This window comes from Lepidochelys olivacea, assembly GCF_965140295.1.
Source record: "Lepidochelys olivacea isolate rLepOli2 genome assembly, chromosome: 1".
In the NCBI taxonomy this organism is placed as follows: Eukaryota; Metazoa; Chordata; order Testudines; family Cheloniidae; genus Lepidochelys; species Lepidochelys olivacea.
In genome coordinates this window covers 140896754-140920415 of record NC_140411.1, presented here as the reverse complement: position 1 = coordinate 140920415, position 23662 = coordinate 140896754, and the positions used below count along the sequence as shown (strand labels likewise).

General features: G+C 45.9%; 2 protein-coding genes across 3 annotated transcripts in view; both read left to right on the top strand.

Moving 5' to 3' along the window:
- The window catches only part of SCML2 (Scm polycomb group protein like 2), a gene marked incomplete at its 5' end in the record, with an annotated part of 131180 nt that overhangs the window by 31277 nt on the left and 76241 nt on the right, over nucleotides 1–23662 (top strand). Inside the window, 2 exons of one of the 2 annotated variants that reach the window (XM_084623146.1) lie at nucleotides 1321–1389; nucleotides 21682–21752. In XM_084623146.1, the coding sequence (XP_084479272.1) occupies nucleotides 1321–1389; nucleotides 21682–21752 (140 nt within the window). Of the gene's footprint in view, nucleotides 1–1280; nucleotides 1390–21681; nucleotides 21753–23662 lie in introns of those variants that run through there. The other variant, XM_084623145.1, reaches the window with a different exon arrangement.
- On the top strand, nucleotides 16534–18187 carry LOC311514362 (uncharacterized protein; the record flags this gene model as incomplete). Its single annotated transcript, XM_084616914.1, has 2 exons — nucleotides 16534–17110; nucleotides 17698–18187. The coding sequence occupies 2 exons, from the start codon at nucleotides 16534–16536 to the stop codon at nucleotides 17781–17783; spliced, it is 663 nt and encodes a 220-aa protein (XP_084473040.1). The 3' UTR covers nucleotides 17784–18187.

The window sequence follows — 23662 nt, the reverse complement described above, 5'->3', positions numbered from 1 at the left end:
CCAATTCCTTGCTTATGTGACACACAAGATGTGTGATCTGCTTTATAACATTGGATTGTACCTTCATTTCAGTTTCCAGGTAAGTATCAAACATCTGTCAAAAATATAGACATTTGGTATGGAACTGGAAATTGAAATTGAAGTATGATCCTAAACTGAAAAGGGAATTGAATGCGCTGCAGCTCAATGGTTGTCTTAATATTTGCTAATGTGGCAAAGCTGTGAATAAAGTCAATCATGGGTAGCTCATCTGTCTATGGGTATCTTCATGGCTAACTTCTCTTGAGTTAGGTTAGCTTGATGGAGAGCAGCGACACTGTGAAATAATGCTCAAGCTGCACAGAATGGCTGTGGTAGCAGCTGAGTAGTTGTGCTTACTTGAGCTGTAGCATAATACACCCTGACAAGCCAGCCAACTTGAATTAAAAGCACCACTACACTCAAGTTAAGGGATTTTGTGTGAGGCTGGAACTTGAGTTAGGGGCAACACTCACATTATGGCTTGAGTTACCTTTTCCTTGTCGTACTGATACCTGAAGTAAAGTGGAATTGATTGTGTGTTCCTCTTGGGTTTCACTCTGTTCTTCCACCAATGGTAACAGGAGTAATGTGCAGAAACAGCTGAGAGAATCTTTCTGCTGATTCATTGGTGTGGTGTAAGCATAGGCCTGTATTCAGTGAATTAGGGTTGCAGTGAGAACCTTCACTGAGAAATAAACTAATTTTTTTTCTGTTTCAGTTTGTCAGTACCTGCACCAAGATTGACAAAAAAGACTAGTGATCTTGGGTTCTGCAGTTTTTGTGCGGCCCACTTGAGATACCTTAGAGGGGCTTGAATTTCAGAGGGTCGTGTGCAGCACATTGAGCACCAAGACCTTTTCTTGTCTCAAATCAAAAATCATGAATGTCTTTTGGAAACCTTGGTGCAAGGTCCAAGATGCTCTTTGGTCTAATACTCTCACTCAAACTATAAAACAAAATAAAAGCTATTTGAAAATAAATGTAGATTGTGTTTTTTAAAATTTTGGACGATGTTTGTTGACAGCCAAGAAGCATTCTTTTTGGAATTCTTTCTTTCCATGCTTGTACTTTTATCTTGATGTTAGTTTCTCTTTTGAACTCTGAGGTGAACTAGAATAAGAATAAAATTTACCTTTTTATGACATAGTGAAATATATAAACAAAAATCTGTGGTTAATAGAACGTATTTGTCTTGAAAGTTATGGTTAAAAGTGCTCTATATTAGACTAATTGTTACCCTGGACTTTAGTATGATGTGAATGCTAAATCTGTTATGTAATGACATTTTATGTCTTGTAGATTCAAAGAATGTTAAAAAGGAGAAACATGGGAAGAGTCAGCAGTCAAACAACGTGTCTTTAAAAAATGGTAGGTATAAAAATTGTCAGGTTATTAGTCAAGATAATGTTTAAATCTAAATATTTGGATTGTGTTGTCTGGGAATCTTTTACACTGCTCAGGCTGTTAGTGATGACTGGGATACATAAAAGAAGAATAGAAAGCATCTGAACCACTGCTGTTAACTTCATTAGCAGACAGTGCTTTGATATTGCATACATAAATGCCTTTGGAAGGGTGAAAGAATTGACTTTAGCATACTAGTTCAGCTGACCAAAAGGCAAATACTAGTTACCTATGTAATCCTCTGAACAAAAATAATGTGTGGGTCCCCATTTTTTTAAGATGAAGTTTTGGATCATTACTGTTTTCTACTTCCTTTAACCCTATGTATACCTTTTCTCTGCCTTCTCTCCCAAAAGTCTCCATTGTTTTTTTTTTCTCCTTAACTACCATGTTTGCTGATACTGAAGAGAGGAGCTGCGATAGTTGGGCTGAATCTTCATTAGTGCTACATAGGTAGGGAAGGTAAAATAATCTTCTGCATTTGTTCTTTTGTGGGGAAGACTAAAAAACAAAGTGGATTGTTTGAGACTAAATGAAAGTTGAGAGCATTCCCATCTGCAGCTGTTTCCCATCCATTAAAATAAAAATGGATACCTTCACTCTTAGCAGAAAATGATAATTTTTCATCAGGGACAATTGGTCTGTCATTTGGAGGGTGTGGGAAATCACCTGTTGTGTTTGTGTTTGGTTTTTTAAAGCTGACCCGTTAACCTAGCTACATGTCTTATAGGCAACAACAAATGTTTTCAGTAAGTTGTTTTCACCATCTCTTTCCTACTAATTAACAGAAGGGTGGGGCACTCCCACTGTCTGAGCCCACCGAGCACAGACTTACTCCTGGGGGAATTCTGTGCTAAAAATTTTATAATTCTGTACACAATATTTTTAAATTTGTCAAAATAACACAATATAATCACACCAGTTTCAGTTATTTTGGTAATTTATTTAAAAATACCTATCAGCAAGTATGTCAACAACACAGAGAATGAAAAAAATTCCCCGAGGAGTAGAGAGTTTAAAGAAACTCCTACAACAACCCATTTCAAGTTAGGGGGCGCTGGAGAGGGCTGCATGATTCCTCCCCTAGCCCAGACATGTGCCCCCCCCCCCGGCCTAGACACATGCTCCTCCCCTCTCCCCAGAGCCCAGTCGTGCCCCCCCCCGAGCCCGCCCCCTGCAGCTTTGTCCCACTGAGGGACACGGTGCAACCCTGCCCTTCCTCACTCTGTGCCAGAGCCAGGTCTCCCATGCCTGCTCCCGTTAAGTGGATGAGGATCAAGCCCTGGTGCCAGAATGTGCAAAGCTTCCATTCCTGCTGGTCCAGACATTTGTCTCGCTGCAAGCTGGAGAAGAGCCAGGCTCTGCAGAATCCAGCGGCCCCTAGAGGTAGCCAGTAGCTCTGCAGCCCCAAGTCTGTGGGGGAAAACATGAAATTCTGTGCAGGACATTAATTCTGCACAAATTCTGCATTGTGCAGTGGTGCAGAATTCCCCCAGGAGTAACACATGATCACTGCTGCTAAAAGGAAAAGCTGTCAGGTAGAGGAGCTAGTTAGAGGCTTCATGAGGCGTGGAGGTGGTGAAACAAGGTGTGTAAAGATTTTGGTAGAATTGAGAATAGTATGGAACTGACAAGAGTTTTGTGGACAGTATTTTACCGAGGGACTGTCACAGGTATTATTGACTGAGGTAGAAAACTTATGAAGGGGTCTTTTGTTAAAACTTTGATAGCACATCAGAGTTATAACATTTCATAAAACTAAAACACTAAGGCCTTCCATGGGCATCTAATTAAACAGAAGTTTTTCAGTCTGCTGCAGAGACTTTTTGGCTGCTACCCCGAAGCTCTTTCCCATCAGAGGAAGCGTAATCTCATTGGTCCTCTGACTGGCTGGGAGCTACTTTTTTCCATAGACTGGTGTTGCAGTGAACCACAAAATAATCCATGGAATGACATCCTGATGTCATATTCGTTATCTGTATTGTAACTGTGTAGTTGTTATGACATCACCACCTGTAGATGTCATCTCACCACAGAGTTGTCTGCAAACTTGTTAAAGCTCTCTAGAACTTCATTTGTCATTTTGACTCATTTTCTTCTCCTCCCTAAGACTGTTGGGAGAGAGGTGGGTTTTTTCCTCCTCCATTCCTAGTTACTGGGAGGGATCCTTGCAGTTTTCTGTTGCTCGTTGCTGCCAGTATATACTGGGCAGTAGAGGAAATGGTTCTGTGATTAGTGCTCCACTTGCTTTGCTATGCCAGTTTGAGTGAGAGGAGCTGCAGTCACACTTGGAAGTATTGCTGTGTTTGACATCTAGCTTAATACACAGTGTGAATGTCAGTGTGCAAAATGGAGCCGGTCCCATCAACCACTCCCTGGTACCGTTCAGGGAGATCAGAGACACCGTACCATCAACTCTGGTTCCGGCTCTGGCCGTCCATTGAGTCCCATATTGAAGAGGGTGATGCTGGCACTGGCTGTTTCTGCACTGGCGGTATATCAGGTGGTAATGAGCCTCCTCTGCCTTCCTGTCCTGACCTCTCCCTTGGCCCAGGACTTTGCCAAGGCTGCCTAGTTTATAGCCCTGTTGGCTGGGTGGGCTGCTGAGGCTGGGCTGCTGAGGCTGTGGGTCTTTTGGTATCTGATGTTTCCCTTTGACAGTCAGTGGAAGTGGGGCTGGTGCCGGGCTCAGAACAAGGGACCTCCCCAGCACTGGGAACTTCTTGGCACCCCTGCTGTTGGCACCATTGATGTAACCGTGGCGGCATGCACCTCTCTCGACTTCAGCACTGTCAGTCACCTCGACTTCAGGGTTGACCCCACTTCCAGCACTGGAAACAACGGAGGTATATTTGATGCTAGCAGTACCGTTTCCACCATCTGTGCCAGTTTGCTCTTCATTTTGGGGTATGGATGAGTCAGGCCAGTTGCTTGCACCCTCAGGGCTGGCTCCACCTTTATCCCCTGAAGCTCGGGATTCCTCAGGGTCCAGGTCGGGATCTTCCTCCACCTGCTCCCCATTGCCTCACCTGCATCAGGGCCCAGTCAAGGAGAGCTATGGGTACTATGATAAGTGCTCGTCTCACAGTGGAGATGGCGGGCCTCTGCCTGGTGTCTACTGGCCACCAATGCCCTATCCATACCAGTGGGCTGCTTGAAATCTGTGGGATGCTCTTTGGTTGCGTAGGTCCAACTCCTCCATCGCGCTCTAAGACAAGATCGCTGAGCAGTCATGTCGAGCTGCCACAGGCCTGGGCACCAGTGAACCTTCCCCATGTGGAGCCTCCAGAGTCATCCTGTCCAGGCCTGTTAGTCCTGGAGTAGGATCTGGCTCTGGCATAGTTAACCGCTTTCTGTGGTGATTCTGTGATTCTGATTCTGTGGTGTCTCGATCTTCCTTTGGTACCAGAGGATTTCAGGGTGTACCAGGACCTTCTGCAGCATGTGGCTGCCTTCCCTGGGTGTTCCTGCAGGAGAATATCTATAAATTGTTGGATATCCTGCAGCTGTCTGCCCCGGGAGAGTAGCCCTCCCTATTAATGATGCACTCCTAGAGCCTGCTAATTTTCTCTGGAGCTTCATTACCCCCTCTTGCAAAGCACATGGAGAATTGCTACTTCATTGTGGTGCAGGGATTTGGGGGTTTTTACTCCCATCCAGCCCCAAATTCCCTGATCATAACCACGGTGAACAATAGAGGTCTGAAGGATGGATTTAAGTCCACCCCCAAAGATAAGGGCTCCAAACAGATGGCCCCGATGGGTAGGAAGATTGACACTTTCTCTTATTTGTAGATGGACATTGCTAACCAGCAGGTATTGCTGTCTAAATACGACTTTGTGAATTGGATGGCTATGTCTGAGTTTGCGGACCAGTTGCCCAAAGTCTTAAGGGAGGAATTTTGGGCATTTATCACCAGAGGCTGTTTGGTGACTAAGACTTTGTAATGGCCCATGCTGGACATTGCGGATAGTTCAGTCAGAGTGATGGCTTTGGCAGTGACTATGAGAAGGGAGTCCTGGCTGCAGAATTCGGGCATTGTCCTGGTGTGCAACAAGCCATAGAGGATTTGCCCTTCAGCTGAGTGCATTTTTTGGACAAGACGGACGAGATTCTGCACTCCTTCAAGGGCTCTAGGGCTGCCCTACGATCTTTGGGGATGTGTATGCCAGCAGTGCAGAGGGACCACTACAGTGATCAGCAGCAGTATTGTTTGCAGCACACATTTGGGCAGCCTTTCCCTCCCCTGAGACAGCAGGACTACCCCAGAAAGGGGCATAGGTCCTAGAAGAGGAAGCATTCAGTTCTGGGGTTTGGCCACTCTACACACCTTCCCCAAAGCCCCCACCCCAAGTTCCCGATAGGGATCACCTCTTATAAAATACTGCTTCTCAAGCAAGTTTGCTCTCTACTGGCTTTGGGAGCGGTGGAGGAGGTTCCACTGGGGTCATGGCTTCTGTTACTGTACTATCTGGTGCCTAAATCCAAGGGAAGGGTAAGACCCATTCTCAACTTTCCTGGCCTCAACAAATATATCAGATACATGAGGTTCGAAATGGTCACTTTATCAACTATCCTCTCCCAGTTGTCACAGAGCAGCTGGTTGGCTTTTCTTGACCTTCAGGACACCTAGTTTCACCTGACAATTTTGCAGAGAAACAGAAAATTCCTTTGATTTGTCGTAGCGGAGCACCATTTTCAGTATACGGTGCTTCCCTTTTGCCTCTCTTCTGCCCTTTGGGTTTTTACCAAATGCATGGTCGTGGTGAAGGGGTACCTCAGCCGGAAAGGAATCCACACCTTCCCATATATGGACAACTGGTTACTATGGGGCAGGTCCAGAAAGGAAGTCCTTTCCCATGTCAACGCTACAGTGCACTTGAGACCATCTGGGTCTCATCCTGAACATTGAAATGTCAACTTTGGTTCCTGCTCAGAAAATCAAGTTCACTGGGGACCTGTAGAAGACTTTTTTGCTGACAGACCTTTTTCAGACATTTTGCCACATTTTCTTTAGTATGCATTATGGTTCGGATGTGCCTAAGGCTCTTGGGCCACAAGTCTGATTCTGCACAGATGGTCCAGTTTGCAAGGTTGCATCTTTGCTCCCTTTAAATGTAGCTCAGGACAGTTCACCATCCGACTCTTCGCTCCCTGAGCATATTGGTCTGCCTCATTCCACTGGTCCTGGACTCCTTGCAATGGTAGATGCTAATGGAAAATGTTTGTCAGGGTGTTCCCTTCGTCTAGTCCTTACCAACCAGGTCTGTTGTCACCAATGCCTCCCTGATGGGCAAGGGAGCCTATCTGGGGTCACTGAAAGTTCAAGGTCTGTGGTTGGAGCAGGAATCATCACTGCATATCAAAGTGTTGGCGCTTCAGGCCATTTACAATGCATGTCCTGCTTTTCTGGACCGCATCAGTGGCTCACATACTTACTGAGAATACCACAGCCACGTATTATGTGAAGAGGTAAGGATGCTCTGCCAAGAGGCAATCAGGTTGTGGCAGTTCTGCATCAAGGAGATGATCACTCTATTAGCCACCACTTGTCAGGGTCCAGAATCATTTCGCGAACAATCTCAGCAGGAATTTTTCCCTGACTCATGAGTTGTCTCTGAAGACAAGTGTCTTCCAGGTCATTTTCGCAGCTTGGTATATTCTGACAATTGACCTGTTTGCTACAAAGGACGACAGAAAATGCCATCTGTTCTGCTCTCAAGGGGGTCTCAGTACAGGTTTCCTGTCTGACACTTTCCATCTCAGCTGGCTGTTGGCTATCCTGTACACTCTTCCTACAGGTCGTTTTCAAGCTGAAGATGGATCTGGCCAAGCTCATTCTCGTTGCCCCAGTGTGGCCGAGGCAGTGCTGGGTCTCTGACCTTTTGTGCTGTCAGTTCATCCTCCCATACCTCTCCATCCTGACCTACTCACACAGAATCACAGTCGCACCTTATAGCTTAGCGCCCTGCATCTCATGGTATGGCTGCTTTGTGGCTAAATGAGGAGGAAGTATGGTCAGCAGCTGTTGAACAGGTTCTACTCACCAGTAGAAAGCCCTCTACCAGAATGGCCTGCTTGGCAAGATTCAAGCAGTTTTTGGTGTGGTCATTGGCCCACAGAGTTCAGCTGATGCTGGCTTCTATTCAGGACATCCTTGCTGCACTTTCTCATTGGGCCTTGCACTTAGCTCATTGAGAGTACATCTGGTGGCAATATCAGCATTTCATCCCCCTATTCAGGGAAGATCTGTCTTCCCCAGTGCCATGGTGGCAAGATTCTTTAAAGGACTTCTTCATCGCATACTCCAGTCTGAGAGCCAGTTCCTCTGGTGAACCCTAATACTGTCCTAGTTGCTTTAATGGGACCCCCATTCAAGCCCCTGGCATCTTCTACCTTTCCGCTTTTGTGTCAGAAGCGTTCCTGGTAGGATAACAGCTGCAAGGAGACTCTGTGAGTTGCAGGCTCTAAAGGCAGATTCTCCTTATACAGGTGAGTTGCATCATACACACATTTAACTTATGCAAATTCAACTATACGCACTCAGCAAAAAAAAAAAAAAAAGAAAAATATCAAGGTACCTGTAAATAGTGCAAGCGATTCTGCCCACCATTCTACTCAATGAGCATATGCCCGGAGTGAGCGTGAAATGGGAGATGTGAATCTGCTGTTCCCTCAGTCGGTCTCAGTTCCCACATGCCTCTCATAGTGTGAGCATCTCACCGTGCTGAATGTGATTCCAGTGTTTAAAGTTACTGAACATATTTTTCATACAACATGGCCCGTAAACGCAAGCCAACTATCCATCTGGCACTCAACCAAAGAAACAATGATCTGTTCCAATGCTGGAGGAAAAACTGGCTGTGTTGGACTTATTGAGAGACTGTGTGTTGGTCTCCAATTTGGTGCGTGAATATGGCCGCAACGAATCTAGCATCTGTGCCATCAAGATTCAAGAGAGAGAAATTCATTAAGCTGTGACATCAAGTACTCCAATAACTGCTAAGGTGATGAGCCAGGTGCGTGATAAGACATTAGTGAAGACTGAAAAGGCATTAAACTTATGGCTGGAAGACATGAACCGTAAACGTGTGCCTATCAATGGCAAGACGTTGCGAAAAAAGGCTCTTAGCCTCTATGCGCCGTTCAAACTTCTCGCCGAAGAGGGATAGCCTTCTGATGAGAAGGAATTCAAAGCCAGCCAAGGTTGGCTTAATGGTTTTAGGAACCGCTTCAACCTCAAAAACGTGCAGACTACTGGTAAAGCTGCATCTGCCAGTGAAGAGGCAGCAAAAGCCTACCCCGAACAATTAAAGAAAATCATAGAAGAAAAGGGCTATCTTCTGGAACAAGTTTTTAACGCTGAGGAGACTGGGCTCTTCTGGAAAAAAATGCCCAACCGCACTTACAGTTTGAAATCAGAAAGACAAGCCCCTGGCTTCAAAGCAGCTAAAGACCATGTGACTGTGTTGTTTTGTGGCAATGTGGCTGGGCATTTAATAAAAGCTGGGCTTGCTCTACAGGGCTGCAAATCCCCATGCCCTAAAAGGCAAGAACAAAAATCTCCTGTCTGTGTTCTGGCAATCAAATAAAAAGGCTTGGGTGACAACAGCATTATTTCTGGATTGGTTCCACAAGTGTTTCATTTTGGAGGTCAAGCGGTACCTTGAAGGACTGTACTTTTTAAAGTGTTGCTGATTGTAGACAATGCTCCTGGCCACCCTGCGGCATTCCGGTTTGTGCATACCGACGTTGAAGTCGTCTTCTCCCGCCCCAATACCTCCTCCAACCTTTTGACCAAGGCGTGATTCGCTGTTTCAAGGCCACATACATGAGGCTTACGTTCTTACGGACACGTAGTGCTATGGATGCTGATCCCAACTTTAATGTGATGGAGTGTTGGAAGTCCTTCAAAGTTGCCGAGTGCATCACTTATATTAAACAGGCAATGGATGCAATCAAGCCTGAAACAGTCAATGCATGATGGCGAAACCTATGGAAAGAATGTGTGAACGATTTTAAGGGTTTTCTGACCGTTGACAAAGAAGGGAAACACATTGTTCAGGTGGCCAGGCAAGTGGGTGGTGAAGGCTTTGTCAACATCCTTGAGGAAGAAATTTGAAGAATTAATTGAGAGCCTGTCATAAATATAAAGGGAAGGCTAACCACCTTTAAATCCCTCCTGGCCAGAGGAAAAAACCCTTTCACCTGTAAAGGGTTAAGAAGCTAAAGATAACCTCACTGGCACCTGACCAAAATGACCAATGAGGAGACAAGATACTTTCAAAGCTGGAGGTAGGGGGAGAAACGAAGGGTTCTCTCTGTCTGTGTGTTGCTTTGGCCGGAAGCAGAGCAGGAATGCAGGTCAGAACTCCTGTAAAGGGCTAATAAGCAATCTAGCTAGATATGCATTAGATTCTGTTTTGTTTAAATGGCTGATAAAATAAGTTGTGCTGAACGGAATGTATATTCCTGTTTTTGTGTCTTTTTATAACTTAAGGTTTTGCCTAGAGGGATTCTCTATGTTTTGAATCTGATTACCCTGTAAGGTATTTACCATCCTGATTTTACAGAGGTGATTCTTTTACTACTTCTTCAATTAAAATTCTTCTTTTAAGAACCTGATTGCTTTTTCATTGTTCTTATGATCCAAGGGTTTGGGTCTGTGTTCACCTATGCAAACTGGTGAGGATTTTTATCAAGCCTTCCCCAGGAAAGGGGTGTGTTTCGTGTTTGGGAGGATTTTGTGGGGGGGAAAGACGTTTCCAAGCGGGCTCTTTCCCGGTTATATATTTGTTAGATGCTTGGTGGTGGCAGCAATAAAGTCCAGGGACAAAAGGTAAAATAGTTTGTACCTTGGGAAAGTTTTAACCTAAGTTGGTAAAAATAAGCTTAGGGGGTTTTTCATGCAGGGCCCCACATCTGTACCCTAGAGTTCAGAGTGGGAAAGGAACCTTGACAGAGCCATAGAGAAACATTGACTAACGAAGAGTTAGAGGAACTGATAAAATCTGCTACAGAAGACGAAGATGATGACAACGAACAGGAAGAACCAGCAAGTGGGAATCTTCATAAATTTGCTGAAGTGTTCCAAGCACTGAAACACTTGAATGATTTAATTTCTAAATACAATTCCTCTATGGAACAAAGCCTCAAAATCACACAACATATTACAGACGAATTGAGACCGTATCAAGAAATGTTTGAGCAGCTCAAGAGCCAACAGCGACAGTTGCCGATCACCATGTTTTTCAAGGAAAATACACCAGCAGCAGATGAGCCTACGCAATCAACTTCTCGAGCTGAACCAGAGCCAACCACTTCGTCTACGACTTGCTCTCCGTCACCCAAGCTCTGTCACCTCTGTCTCCTGCATCGACATCAAGCTCTGATAACCCTCTGTAATTGCCCCTTGTAATTAATAATACAGTACTGTAAAATTACCTTTTACATATGTACTCTTTATTATACACTGTACATTATACATTTATATTACTGTACAGGGTTGTATACACAAAACCATGTACAGTATACTGTACTTTATGGGCAATTTAAGGGATTTTCAAGGGTAATTTGACTATACGCGATTTTCACCTTATGCGCTGACTTTAGAACCTAACCCCCATGGAAGATGTGGCTCCACTGTACACAATTCTCTAAGGACAAAGTGACTTTGACCACATGCAAAAGTTTTGTCTAAAGTGGTTTCTCAGTTTCATTTTGAATCAGGTGGTGTATTTACCTGTGTTCTTTTCTAAGCCACATCATCTCCAGAGGAGCAGTGTCTCCATACATTAGATGTCAGTTAATGTCTAGCCTATCTGGACAGGACTAAACCGCTTCATGCTTCACCTGACCTGTGTGTGTTGTATGCAGATTGTATGAAGGGGCAAGCAGTCCCTTCATAGATGCTCTCTAAATGAATCCTGTATCAAGACTGAATATGAAATAGTTTCGGCTACGCCTCTTCAGAGGGTGTGAGCTCATTCTGTGAGAGCACCACCAATGTCAATAGCATTCCTTAGTGACATCTTGATATTGGATACTTGCAGGTCTGCTGCATGGTCTTCCATACATACATTTGCAAACTATTATGCCATTGCCGCATCTGCCAGAGCGGATGCAAGTTTTGGTAGGGCAATCCTGCAATTCCGGTTTAGGTAGACTCCAAGTCCTACCTACTGGGGTGAATACTGCTTGTGAATTACCTAAGTGGAATACACGGCTGCATCTACTCGATGAAGAAATGGTTACTTACTGTAACTGTGGTTCTTCAAGATGTGATTCAGATGTGTATTCCTGACCCAGCCTCTGTCCCCTATGTATCGGCGTCTAGTCTCTGGGTGTTTGCGAAGGAACTGAGGAGGATTGTGGTGGCACAGCCTCAGATTAGCCAGGGGAAGGGCTATGGTCACAAGGCATGAGCGCTGCTCCTCTACCGGTACTGCTTGGCAAAATTCTCTGGCTTCGGTGCACTGGGCATGCGCACACCTAAATGGAATACACATCTACATCACATCTCCAAGAAAACCACAGTTATAATAAGTAATTGTTTCTTCTGCTTGCCCAGAGTGGGAGGTGGCTAAGGAGACAACTTTTATCCCTCCTGCTATTGGCATTTGAATAATGCCTGTCTCTCCTTTCATGACCACATTCTAACTACCCAGCCGCTACTGAGCGCACTCTTTAGTGCTGCAAAGGTAACCCATATGTCAGAGGTAGGGTGATCCACAGGGTACTGGACTTAGTCATGAGAGCTAGTTTCCACTATGCCATAGACCAACTTCATGATCCTGGGCAAGTCACTTCACCTCTCTATCTCCATTTACCCATCTATAATACTAGGGTAGTAATATCCTTCAATGTAAAGTTCTTTGAGGTTTATGGATGAAAACTGTTGCTTGTTCGACTAGAAGAGAGACAGGGAGCCACTCTTGGTGCCAGCTGAACACAGTGGCCTTAGAATGCAGAGTGCCTCTGCACTGGGAGCCCCTTGGTCTTGTGGTAGGACTGCAGGAGACTTGCCAGTTAAGACTGGAAGTTGAAGAGGAGGTGAAACTTGGAGCTGTGGGTAAGAGGAATGAGGAGAGTAAAAGGACTGAAGGAGGGAAGGAAGGTATGGTAAATCTTGTGATGGGGAGAAGGGTTCCAGTAAAATGATGGGGGAGGATATTTGGGAGTGGGAGGACTTAGGATAATGTACAAGGGAAGGAAAATATTTGCGTTATGAGGATTATTTTTTTCATATTTTAACTCACCCGTTTGCAAGAGTATGTGAGGCTATCAACTCATCAAGCAAAATTAGAACTAAACCCCAGGATTGATAAGGAGAGGGTGGGCTGAAGAGTGAAAAACGGGATATTGAAAGCATGAGGCTCCCAGCGGTCCGCACAGGAAGGAGAGAAGACTTGAAGAACAAGCAAGCAGTGGCCATCCTGGAAGGAAGAGTGAGTGAAGTTTCAGCCTTCATTAAGGCTGCTTGCACATCTGTAGCCGCACTCTACTAAAAAAATGAGGTTGAATCTAAAGAGAAATGTATGGGTTTGGATACGTTTGAATTTAAACCACTTTGATGTGTCCTTTACCAGCAGCCATTGGTGTGCAAGATGATGAGGAGCTCTGTATATCATCAAAGTAGGGAAATAAGTCTACATAAAATCCATACTTGTAAAATTTGAGGACACCTTACTTCTAAACTCGGTGTGTCTGAGGGGGAATACAACTTTTAGAGCTGGAGGGGTGGGATGTTAGGTGGGGTGTTTGGGATGAGAGCAGAGAGACAGAAGGGAACAGTTGTAGATCCTAATGTGCCCAAAAAGATGGAGGTTTACAGCTTCCTGCTCTGAAAAGACCTATGCCAGCCTTGAAGAAAGCACCAGCTACTTGTAGTAGTCAACTGAGCAGAAGAAATCCAGAGAGAACCTTCAAGGAGCCATGCCAGCCCAGAGGAAAGAGCTCAGATGGGTCAGTTTGGGGACACAGCCATGTGCCAGAAATCTAGAATGAGCCTGTGGAAAAATAGAAACTGGCTGAAAGCCTGAACCTAGATAGTGGGGCTCAATCTGCTAAACACCAACTAGGCAGGGGGAAGCTTTGTGAGAGAGCAACTGAATTCTAATGCAAGAACTCATATTGTGGGTGTTTGGTTTTATACAGTGGTGGGCAGGCTTAATAATAAATATAATCTGTCAATTTAATGTATTGTACATAAACTAGATCTCTGAATCTGTATTCAGAACTAGTCTTAGATTAAATTGTGGTGTTCTGATAAGAATTAAATGATGCACAGTTGCATCTGAGGGTTCAAGGAAACCATGAAAAACAAGTTGGCTATGTAAATATCTGTAAAATGTAATAGAAAGTAAATAATTGAACCACGGCCAGTGGATCTGCAGGGGCAGCACCTTTGGGCATGGGCAGCACACACTGCGCAGAGCCCCCTGTGCATCTCCACCTAGGGGCCAGACATGCTGGCCGCTTCCGGGAGCAGTGTGGAGTGGCCGCGCCGCCAACTGGGAGCTGGCCAGAGCCCACATCCCCTGCCCCATGTCAGAACCCCCTGCTGCACCCTAACTCCCTCCCAGACCCCGCACCCCATTCCTCAGCCCCCTGCTGCACGCTAACTCCTTCCCAGACCCCGCATCCCATCCCTCAGGCCCCTCCTGCACCCAACTCCCTCCCTTACCACGCACCCCATCCCTCAGCCCCCTCCTGCACCCCAGCTCCCTCCCAGATCCCAAACCCCATCCCTCAGCCCCCTGCTGCACCCTAACTCCCTCCCAGATCCCGCACCCTTACCCCGCACCCCAACCCTCAGCCCCCTGCTGCACCCTAACTCCCTCCCAGACCCCGCATCCCATCCCTCAGGCCCCTCCTGCACCCTAACTCCTTCCCAGATCCCACACCCCTACCACGCACCCTAACTCCCTCAGCCCCCTGCTGCACCCTAACCCCCCCCGCACCCGTACCACGCACCCCATCCCTCAGCCCCCTCCTGCATCCTAACTCCCTCCCAGACCCCGTACCTCTAGCCCTGAACCCCCTCCTGCACCAACTTCCTCCCAGACCCAGCGCCCTGTCCTCATCCCAACCCCTTGCCCCAGCCCTGAACCCCTTCCCACACCCTGAACCCCTCATTTCTGGCCCCACCCCACAGCCTAGGGGAAGCCCCAAGCCTCCACACATTCACACCCCCCTGGCAGGGCTGGAGCCGGGAGCACTGGCTCGCCCTGCTTCGAGGGGAAGCCATGAGCCGCTGCACCCCCCTGCAGGGCTGTGTGGCCCGCGATTGATTTTTGTCTGTGTGTCAATGGCCCCTGATAGAAAAAAGGTTTCCCATCCCTGGCCTAAACCTTTGAAAGGATACTAATAGCGGTACTGGCTAAATCAGTAGTACACTACATTTGTTTTCTTATTTTCTCTGGTAATTCAGTCTAAAATTACATGTGTCTTGAATTGGGGTAATATAAAAGGAAAAATTTTAATATTTAATAGTTTGCTGTGAGCTAATTTTCCTGTAGATTGCAGTTTTATTCCACCTCCATTCCTGAAATTCTCTCCAATACTAGAGCCTCAGATGGGTGTGTATGTTCAGAAAACTGCATTAGTTTCTTTTATCTACAAATGATCTTTCACTGGATATAGAGAAGCTTTTTTTGTTAAGAGCATTATTTTTCCATGTGACTGTTTCCATAGACACACACGTCCCCTTTCTGCCATTTCATATTCTCTTCATGAAATGAATTGCAGAATATTAAGTATTAGTTGTGAATGAGTTTTGCTTTAATTTACCTCAGTTTTGATCTATGCTCACAAGTGAAGGAAACCTAATGCAAACTTCAGACTGTGAGGAAAGGGGTTTATAGATAAATCCAGCTATTCAGGTAGATGATCTGCAGGTTAATGAAACTGCAGACTCCCTCAATGGCCAGTGAAAGTGCTCTTTCTTGTAGCTACCTGTGTAGTTTTCTGCTTATTTGGCTTTATTTTGTTTACTTACTGTAAACATGGTCACCTGAGGAAAAGACCTTTTTTGGCTCCCTCATTTTGCTGCTGAGTCATCCCATCAATTTACAGCTACTGCAGCTGAGATCATTTGGGAAGTGCTGACTATGCAGAGATAATATCTTGAGGATGTTAGCCAAGGCCTTTCCTATCAAAGGCTAGTGCTTCTGGAATATTCTCCCATGGGACAGTCATTGATGAACATCTCTGGTATCTTTCAGTGCAACACTGTTTTCCTTCTTTAAATGAAGCTGTATGCTTAATGTTTTGTTATAAATGTAGCCAAATACTTTATTGATGCCCATTCCCAAAAGACAATTCGATTTGATTTTACTATCTGCCTAAAACTAAGATTTTTTTTTTTTTGATGCAAACACGTTGAAAGCTATTGTTTGTTGAGCCACTGGGTGGCATCATTACACCATTTATGTTCTCATTTCAACTTTGATTGTGAAGAGGTGATGGACAAGATGACTGTTGCTTCTCTTTCCTGTTTTTAGATACATCAACTTAAAGATTGTAGACAATTTCACTGTAGAAGCAAAATGTGGGCTGTACTATTTTAGTTCTTATCTTTTCTTGTGACTTAAGCCATGCTTATTTGGATCATTGGCCATATAGTATTTTATATTGATTGATTAACTCATATAACTGTACATTTTTGTAGCCTTTTGAACAGTAGTCTAAAAATAAGTGAAGAATTTGCAAAGACTGTTGATGTATGAGGTGTCATTTGATTTTATTGCTAAGCCCAGGTCTACACTAGGACTTTAGGTCGAATTTAGCAGCATTAAATCGATGTAAACCTGCACCTGTCCACATGATGAAGCCCTTTATTTCGACTTAAAGGGCTCTTAAAATCGATTTCCTTACTCCACCCCGACAAGTGGATTAGCGCTTAAATCGGCCTTGCCGGCTTGAATTTGGGGTACTGTGGACACAATTCGATGGTATTGACCTCCGGGAGCTATCCCAGAGTGCTCCATTGTGACCGCTCTGGACAGCACTCTCAACTCAGATGCACTGGCCAGGTAGACAGGAAAAGAACCGCGAACTTTTGAATCTCATTTCCTGTTTGGCCAGCGTGGCAAGCTGCAGGTGACCATGCAGAGCTCATCAGCAGAGGTGACCATGATGGATTCCCAGAATCGCAAAAGAGCTCCAGCATGGACCGAACGGGAGGTACGGGATCTGATCGCTGTATGGGGAGAGGAATCTGTGCTATCAGAACTCCGTTCCAGTTTTCGAAATGCCAAAACCTTTGTCAAAATCTCCCAGGGCATGAAGGACAGAGGCCATAACAGGGACCCGAAGCTGTGCTGCGTGAAACTGAAGGAGCTGAGGCAAGCCTACCAGAAAACCAGAGAGGTGAACGGCCGCTCCGGGTCAGAGCCCCAAACATGCCACTTCTATGATGAGCTGCATGCCATGTTAGGGGGTTCAGCCACCACTACCCCAGCCGTGTTGTTTGACTCCTTCAATGGAGATGGAGGCAACACGGAAGCAGGTTTTGGGGACGAAGAAGATGATGATGAGGTTGTAGATAGCTCACAGCAAGCAAGCGGAGAAACCGGTTTTCCCGACAGCCAGGAACTGTTTTTCACCCTGGACCTGGAGCCAGTACCCCCCGAACCCACCCAAGGCTGCCTCCTGGACCCGGCAGGCAGAGAAGGGACCTCCGGTGAGTGTTCCTTTTAAAATACTATACATGGTTTAAAAGCAAGCATGTGAAAGGATTAATTTGCCCTGGCATTTGTGGCTCTCCTGGATATACTCCCAAAGCCTTTGCAAAAGGTTTCTGGGGAGGGCAGCCTTATTGCGTCCTTCATGGTAGGACACTTTACCACTCCAGGCCAGTAACACGTACTCGGAAATCATTGTACAACAAAGCATTGCAGTGTATGTTTGCTGGCGTTCAAACAACATCCGTTCTTTATCTCTCTGTGTTATCCTCGGGAGAGTGAGATATAATTCATGGTCACCTGGTTGAAATAGAGTGCTTTTCTTCAGGGGACACTCAGAGGAGCCCATTCCTGCTGGTCTGTTTGCCTGTGGCTAAACAGAAATGTTCCCCGCTGTTAGCCACAGGGAGGGAGGAGGGTTGAGGGGGTAGCCACGCGGTGGGGGGAGGCAAAATGCGACCTTGTAACGAAAGCACATGTGCTATGTATGTAATGTTAACAGCAAGGTTTACCCTGAAAGAGTGTAGCCACTGTTTTATAAAATGTGTCTTTTTAAATACCGCTGTCCCTTTTTTTTCTCCACCAGCTGCATGTGTTTCAATGATCACAGGATCTTCTCCTTCCCAGAGGCTAGTGAAGCTTAGAAAGAAAAAAAAAACGCACTCGAGATGAAATGTTCTCCGAGCTCATGCTGTCCTCCCACACTGACAGAGCACAGACGAATGCGTGGAGGCAAATAATGTCAGAGTGCAGGAAAGCACAAAATGACCGGGAGGAGAGGTGGCGGGCTGAAGAGAGTAAGTGGCAGGCTGAAGACAGGGCTGAAGCTCAAATGTGGCGGCAGCGTGATGAGAGGAGGCAGGATTCAATGCTGAGGCTGCTGGAGGACCAAACCAGTATGCTCCAGTGTATGGTTGAGCTGCAGCAAAGGCAGCTGGAGCACAGGCTGCCACTACAGCCCCTGTGTAACCAACCGCCCTCCTCCCCAAGTTCCATAGCCTCCATACCCAGGCGCCCAAGAATGCAGTGGGTGGGCCACCGGCCAACCAGCCACTCCACCACACAGGATTGCCCAAAAAAAGAAGGCTGGCATTCAATAAATCTTAAAGTTGTAAACTTTTAAAGTGCTGTGTGGCATTTTCCTTCCCTCCTCTACCACCCCTCCTGAGCTACCTTGGTAGTCATCCCCCTATTTGTGTGATGAATGAATAACGAATGCATGAATGTGGAGCAACAATGACTTTATTGCCTCTGCAAGCGGTGATCGAAGGGAGGAGGGGAGGGTGGTTAGCTTACAGGGAAGTAGAGTGAACCAAGGGGCGGGAGGTTTCATCAAGGAGAAACAAACAGAACTTTCACACCGTAGCCTAGCCAGTCATGAAACTAGTTTTCAAAGCTTCTCTGATGCGTACTGCACCCTCCTGTGCTCTTCTAACCGCCCTGGTGTCTGGCTGCGCGTAACCAGCAGCCAGGCGATTTGCCTCAACCTCCCACCCCAGCATAAACGTCTCCCCCTTACTCTCACAGATATTGTGGAGCACACAGCAAGCAGTAATAACAGTGGGAATATTGGTTTCGCTGAGGTCTAAGCGAGTCAGTAAACTGCGCCAGGCGCCTTTAAACGTCCAAATGCACGTTCTACCACCATTCTGCACTTGCTCAGCCTGTAGTTGAACGGCTCCTGACTACTGTCCAGGCTGCCTGTGTACGGACTCATGAGCCATGGCAGTAAGGGGTAGGCTGGGTCCCCAAGGATACATATAGGCATTTCAACATCCCCAACAGTTATTTTCTGGTCTGGGAATAAAGTCCCTTCCTGCAGCTTTTGAAACAGACCAGAGTTCCTGAAGATGCGAGCGTCATGTACCTTTCCCGGCCATCCCACGTTGATGTTGGTGAAACGTCCCTTGTGATCCACCAGAGCTTGCAGCACTATTGAAAAGTACCCCTTGCGGTTTATGTACTCGGCGGCTTGGTGCTCCGGTGCCAAGATAGGGATATGGGTTCCGTCTATCGCCCCACCACAGTTAGGGAATCCCATTGCAGCAAAGCCATCCACTATGACCTGCACATTTCCCAGGGTCACTACCCTTGATATCAGCAGATCTTTGATTGCGTGGGCTACTTGGATCACAGCAGCCCCAACAGTAGATTTACCCACTCCAAATTGATTCCCAACTGACTGGTAGCTGTCTGGCGTTGCAAGCTTCCAGAGGGCTATCGCCACTCGCTTCTCAACTATGAGGTCTGCTCTCATCTTGGTATTCATGCGTCTCAGGGCAGGGGAAAGCAAGTCACAAAGTTCCATGAAAATGCCCTCACGCATGCGAAAGTTTCGCAGCCACTGGGAATCATCCCAGACCCGCAACACTATGCGGTCCCACCAGTCTGTGCTTGTTTCCCGAGCCCAGAATCGGCGTTCCACAGCATGAACCTGCCCCATTAGCGCCATGATGCATGCATTGGCAGGGCCCATGTTTTCAGAGAAATCTGTGTCCATGTCCTGATCACTCACGTGCCTGCGCTGACGTCGCCTCCTCGCCTGGTATCGCTTTGCCAGGTTCTGGTGCTGCATATACCGCTGGATTATGCGTGTGGTGTTTAATGTGCTCCTAATTGCCAAAGTGAGCTGAGCGGCCTCCATGCTTGCCTTGGTATGGCGTCCGCACAGAAAAAAGGCGCGGAACGATTGTCTGCCGTTGCTCTGACGGAGGGAGGGGCGACTGACGACACGGCTTACAGGGTTGGCTTCAGGGAGCTAAAATCAACAAAGGGGGTGGCTTTACATCAAGAAGTATTTCAGGCAGGACTTCACGGAGGGTTCCAATAAGAAATGGTGCACCTAAGTTATTGTTCTTATTGGAACAAGGAGGTTAGCCTGGCCTCTGATTGATACACGGCTAGATTTACCTCGCTGCACCTTCTCTGTGAGTGACTGCAGTGTGACCTAGAGGAATGAGTCCCCTAGACGGGGGAGGAGGCAAATGAGTACAAAACAAATCTGGTCTGTTTCTTGTTTTGATCCACTCCATCTATCTTTTACATCTTTGGCTGGCAGCAGACGGTGCAGAAGGACTGCATGCCATCCTCATCTCTTGCCTGCCCGGCAGAAGATGGTACAATACGACTGCTAGCCATCCTCATCTCTTGCCTGCCCGGCAGAAGATGGTACAGTACGACTGCTAGCAATCCGTATTGCCTGCCTGCTCACCATAAGACAGTTCAATAGGACTGACGGCAGGACTAAAGAGAATGACCTGGTCAAGTCACTCCAAATTTAGTCCCTGCGCCCATGTCTGCCCAGGCGCTCCCAGCCGATGAGGCCAGGAGCACTTCGGACACAACGAGGATGGCTACCAGTCGTACTGCACCGTCTGCTGCCAGAAGGCAATGGGTTGCTGCTACTGTGTAGCAATGCCGTACCGCGTCTGCCAGCACCCAGGAGACATACGGTGACGGTTACCTGAGCGGGCTCCATGCTTGCCGTGGTATGGCGTCTGCACAGGTAACTCAGGAAAAAAGGCGCGAAATGATTGTCTGCTCTTGCTTTCACGGAGGGAGGGAGGGAACGGGGGCCTGACGATATGTACCCAGAACCACCCGTGACAATGTTTTAGCCCCATCAGGCATTGGGATCTCAATCCAGAATTCCAATGGGCAGCGGAGACTGCGGGAACTGTGGGATAGCTACCCACAGTGCAACGCTCTGGAAGTCGACACTTGCCTCGGTACTGTGGAAGCACTCCGCCGAGTTAATGCACTTAATGCACTTAGAGCATTTTCTGTGGGGGGACACACACTCGAATATATAAAACCGATTTCTAAAAAACCGACTTCTATACATTCGACCTTATTCCGTAGTGTAGACATACCCTAAGTGTTAAGGCAAAATATTTGCATATTTGGTTGGAAAGGCAGTCATGTCTAGATCAAATGTAGGACAGGGAGCCAGAAATTCATGCGTTCTAGTTGTGGAGCTAGGGTCCTATTCACAGATTGCACTAAACCCCAAACCTGTCCTGGTTTGTAATGGAGTCAAGATACTAGTTGGGTCTTCTGCACAAGCCGTCATGACGCGCACACACTTTATTAAAAGTGCTTACATGGTCCTGGATATAGAGTATATGACTGTCTCAATCTTTAACATATTTATCCTCACTCCTGCAGCATAGGACATGCTATTATTCTCGTTTTACAGATATGGAACTGAGGCACAAAGGCTTGCACAAGGTCACACAGGAAGTCTGGTGAAGCAGCACATGGAATCCCGCTCTAGTGATTCCCAGCCTAGCATCCTAACCACTGAACCATCCTTCCTCACTACTGATGAAATATGTTGAAACTGTGTACTGAATCTGTCTGTGGTGTGTCTTTCCTATGGATTAACAAAGTTTTTAAAGTCTCTCAAAGGCTGTCAATCTCGTGGCTTTCACACAAGAGGAATTCGCTTTTTAGAACTTATTTTAAAAAGGCTAGAATTAGCTCACCTAAAGAGCTGTTTTCCCCCTAAAAGTTTGCTCAATACATTCCCTTAAAAGTTGTCTAACCTTTTTATTTTTATCTCTTCTAGAACACTTTAAGTGGGATAATTACTTGAAAGAGACTGGATCGCTAGCTGCTCCTCCACATTGTTTCAGACAGGTACACTAAATTCTTTTGTGTGTGTGTGTGTGTGTTAAGGGCCCCAATAGCAAGCTTTATATTAAGGGTGTCTACGGCTTCCCTTTGTAACCCCCTGTTCTCATTTGCTTATAACTTTGGCAAACCTTAACCATTTAAGCTGAAGTTTTCTGTGCTTGGTCTCTGCCGCAAGTCAAATTTTCTTTGAAAGGTTGATCAAAAATATTGCAGCTGTCTTTCAAGAACAAGGCTAGTGGAAAAATAAGGAATCCTGTCAATGCTTAAAATTTTTACAACTCTCTTTTGAACAGCTTTAGCATGTCTCTCCATGGTTTAGAGCAAGAATTTGAAATGTGGCTGAGGGTCTGAGTGTAGTGCCTTTTGCCACCCTTTGCCCAAATTCCTCATTTGCCCATCTATAGTAGAACGTATTTAGCACTTGTCCCTTAATTTTCTGAACCTTCCAACTGCACTGTGCTGGCTTCCAGCACTCCGAGTCTCCAGCATCATTCTCAAGTAGCCATACAGAATTGAACCTCTGAACAGGAGACAAACAGCCTGGTGGCTGCTGCAGCTTTTCCCCCAACAGACTTAACAAGCGTTGGTATAAGAACATAGCAACCAATATAAATTATTAAAATAACTAACTGAAATCTTTTGCAAAAAGAAAAGGAGTACTTGTGGCACCTTAGAGACTAACCAATTTATTTGAGCATAAGCTTTCATAAGCTACAGCTCACTTCATCAGATGCATACTGTGGAAACTGCAGAAGACATTATATACACAGAGACCATAGAACAATACCTTCTCCCACCCCACTCTCCTGCTGGTAATAGCTTATCTAAAGTGACCACTCTCTTTACAATGTGTATGATAATCAAGGTGGGCCATTTCCAGCACAAATCCAGGTTCTCCCCCCCCCCCCCCAAAAAGACACACACACACAAACTCACTCTCCTGCTGGTAATAGCTTATCCAAAGTGACCATTCTCCCTACAATGTGCATGATAATCAAGGTAGGCCATTTCCAGCACAAATCCAGGTTTTCTCACACTGCCCCCCCCACACACGCACAAACTCACTCTCCTGTTGGCAATAGCTCATCCAGACTGACCACTCTCCTTACAATGTGTATGATAATCAAGGTGGGCCATTTCCAGCATAAATCCAAGTTTAACAAGAACGTCGGGGGGGGGGGGGAGTTGTGTGTAGGAAAAAACAAGAGGAAATAGGCTACCTTGCATAATGACTTAGCCACTCCCAGTCTCTGGGGGTCTCCCATTCTGGGAGTGGCTAAGTCATTATGCAAGGTAGCCTATTTCCCCTTGTTTTTTCCTACACACACAACCCCCCCCTACGTTCTGGTTAAACTTGGATTTATGCTGGAAATGGCCCACCTTGATTATCATACACATTGTAAGGAGAGTGATCACTTTAGATAAGCTATTACCAGCAGGAGAGTGGGGTGGGAGAAGGTATTGTTTCATGGTCTCTGTGTATATAATGTCTTCTGCAGTTTCCACAGTATGCATCCGATGAAGTGAGCTGTAGTTCACGAAAGCTTATAGATATTGCTCAAATAAATTGGTTAGTCTCTAAGGTGCCACAAGTACTCCTTTTCTTTTTGCGAATACAGACTAACACGGCTGTTACTCTGAAACCTGAAATCTTTTGTTTTGTTTTTGTACCCTTAAGAACTTTCTCTAAGAAATTTAATTGAAATTGCATTACAGGAAGTTTGAGAATTTTGTTGTACGTATCTCAATTAAACATTGCAACAACACATAAGTGTATCCGTTCTGATTACTGGAAAGGGTCATGCCAATCTTGTATTTTGGAAATTAAGCCCATATTGAAGTGTCATAAAAGGTAATCAATAAAACATACCATGGAGTTGTCTCTCTTGCTTTTTTTGTTGGGGAGAAAATAA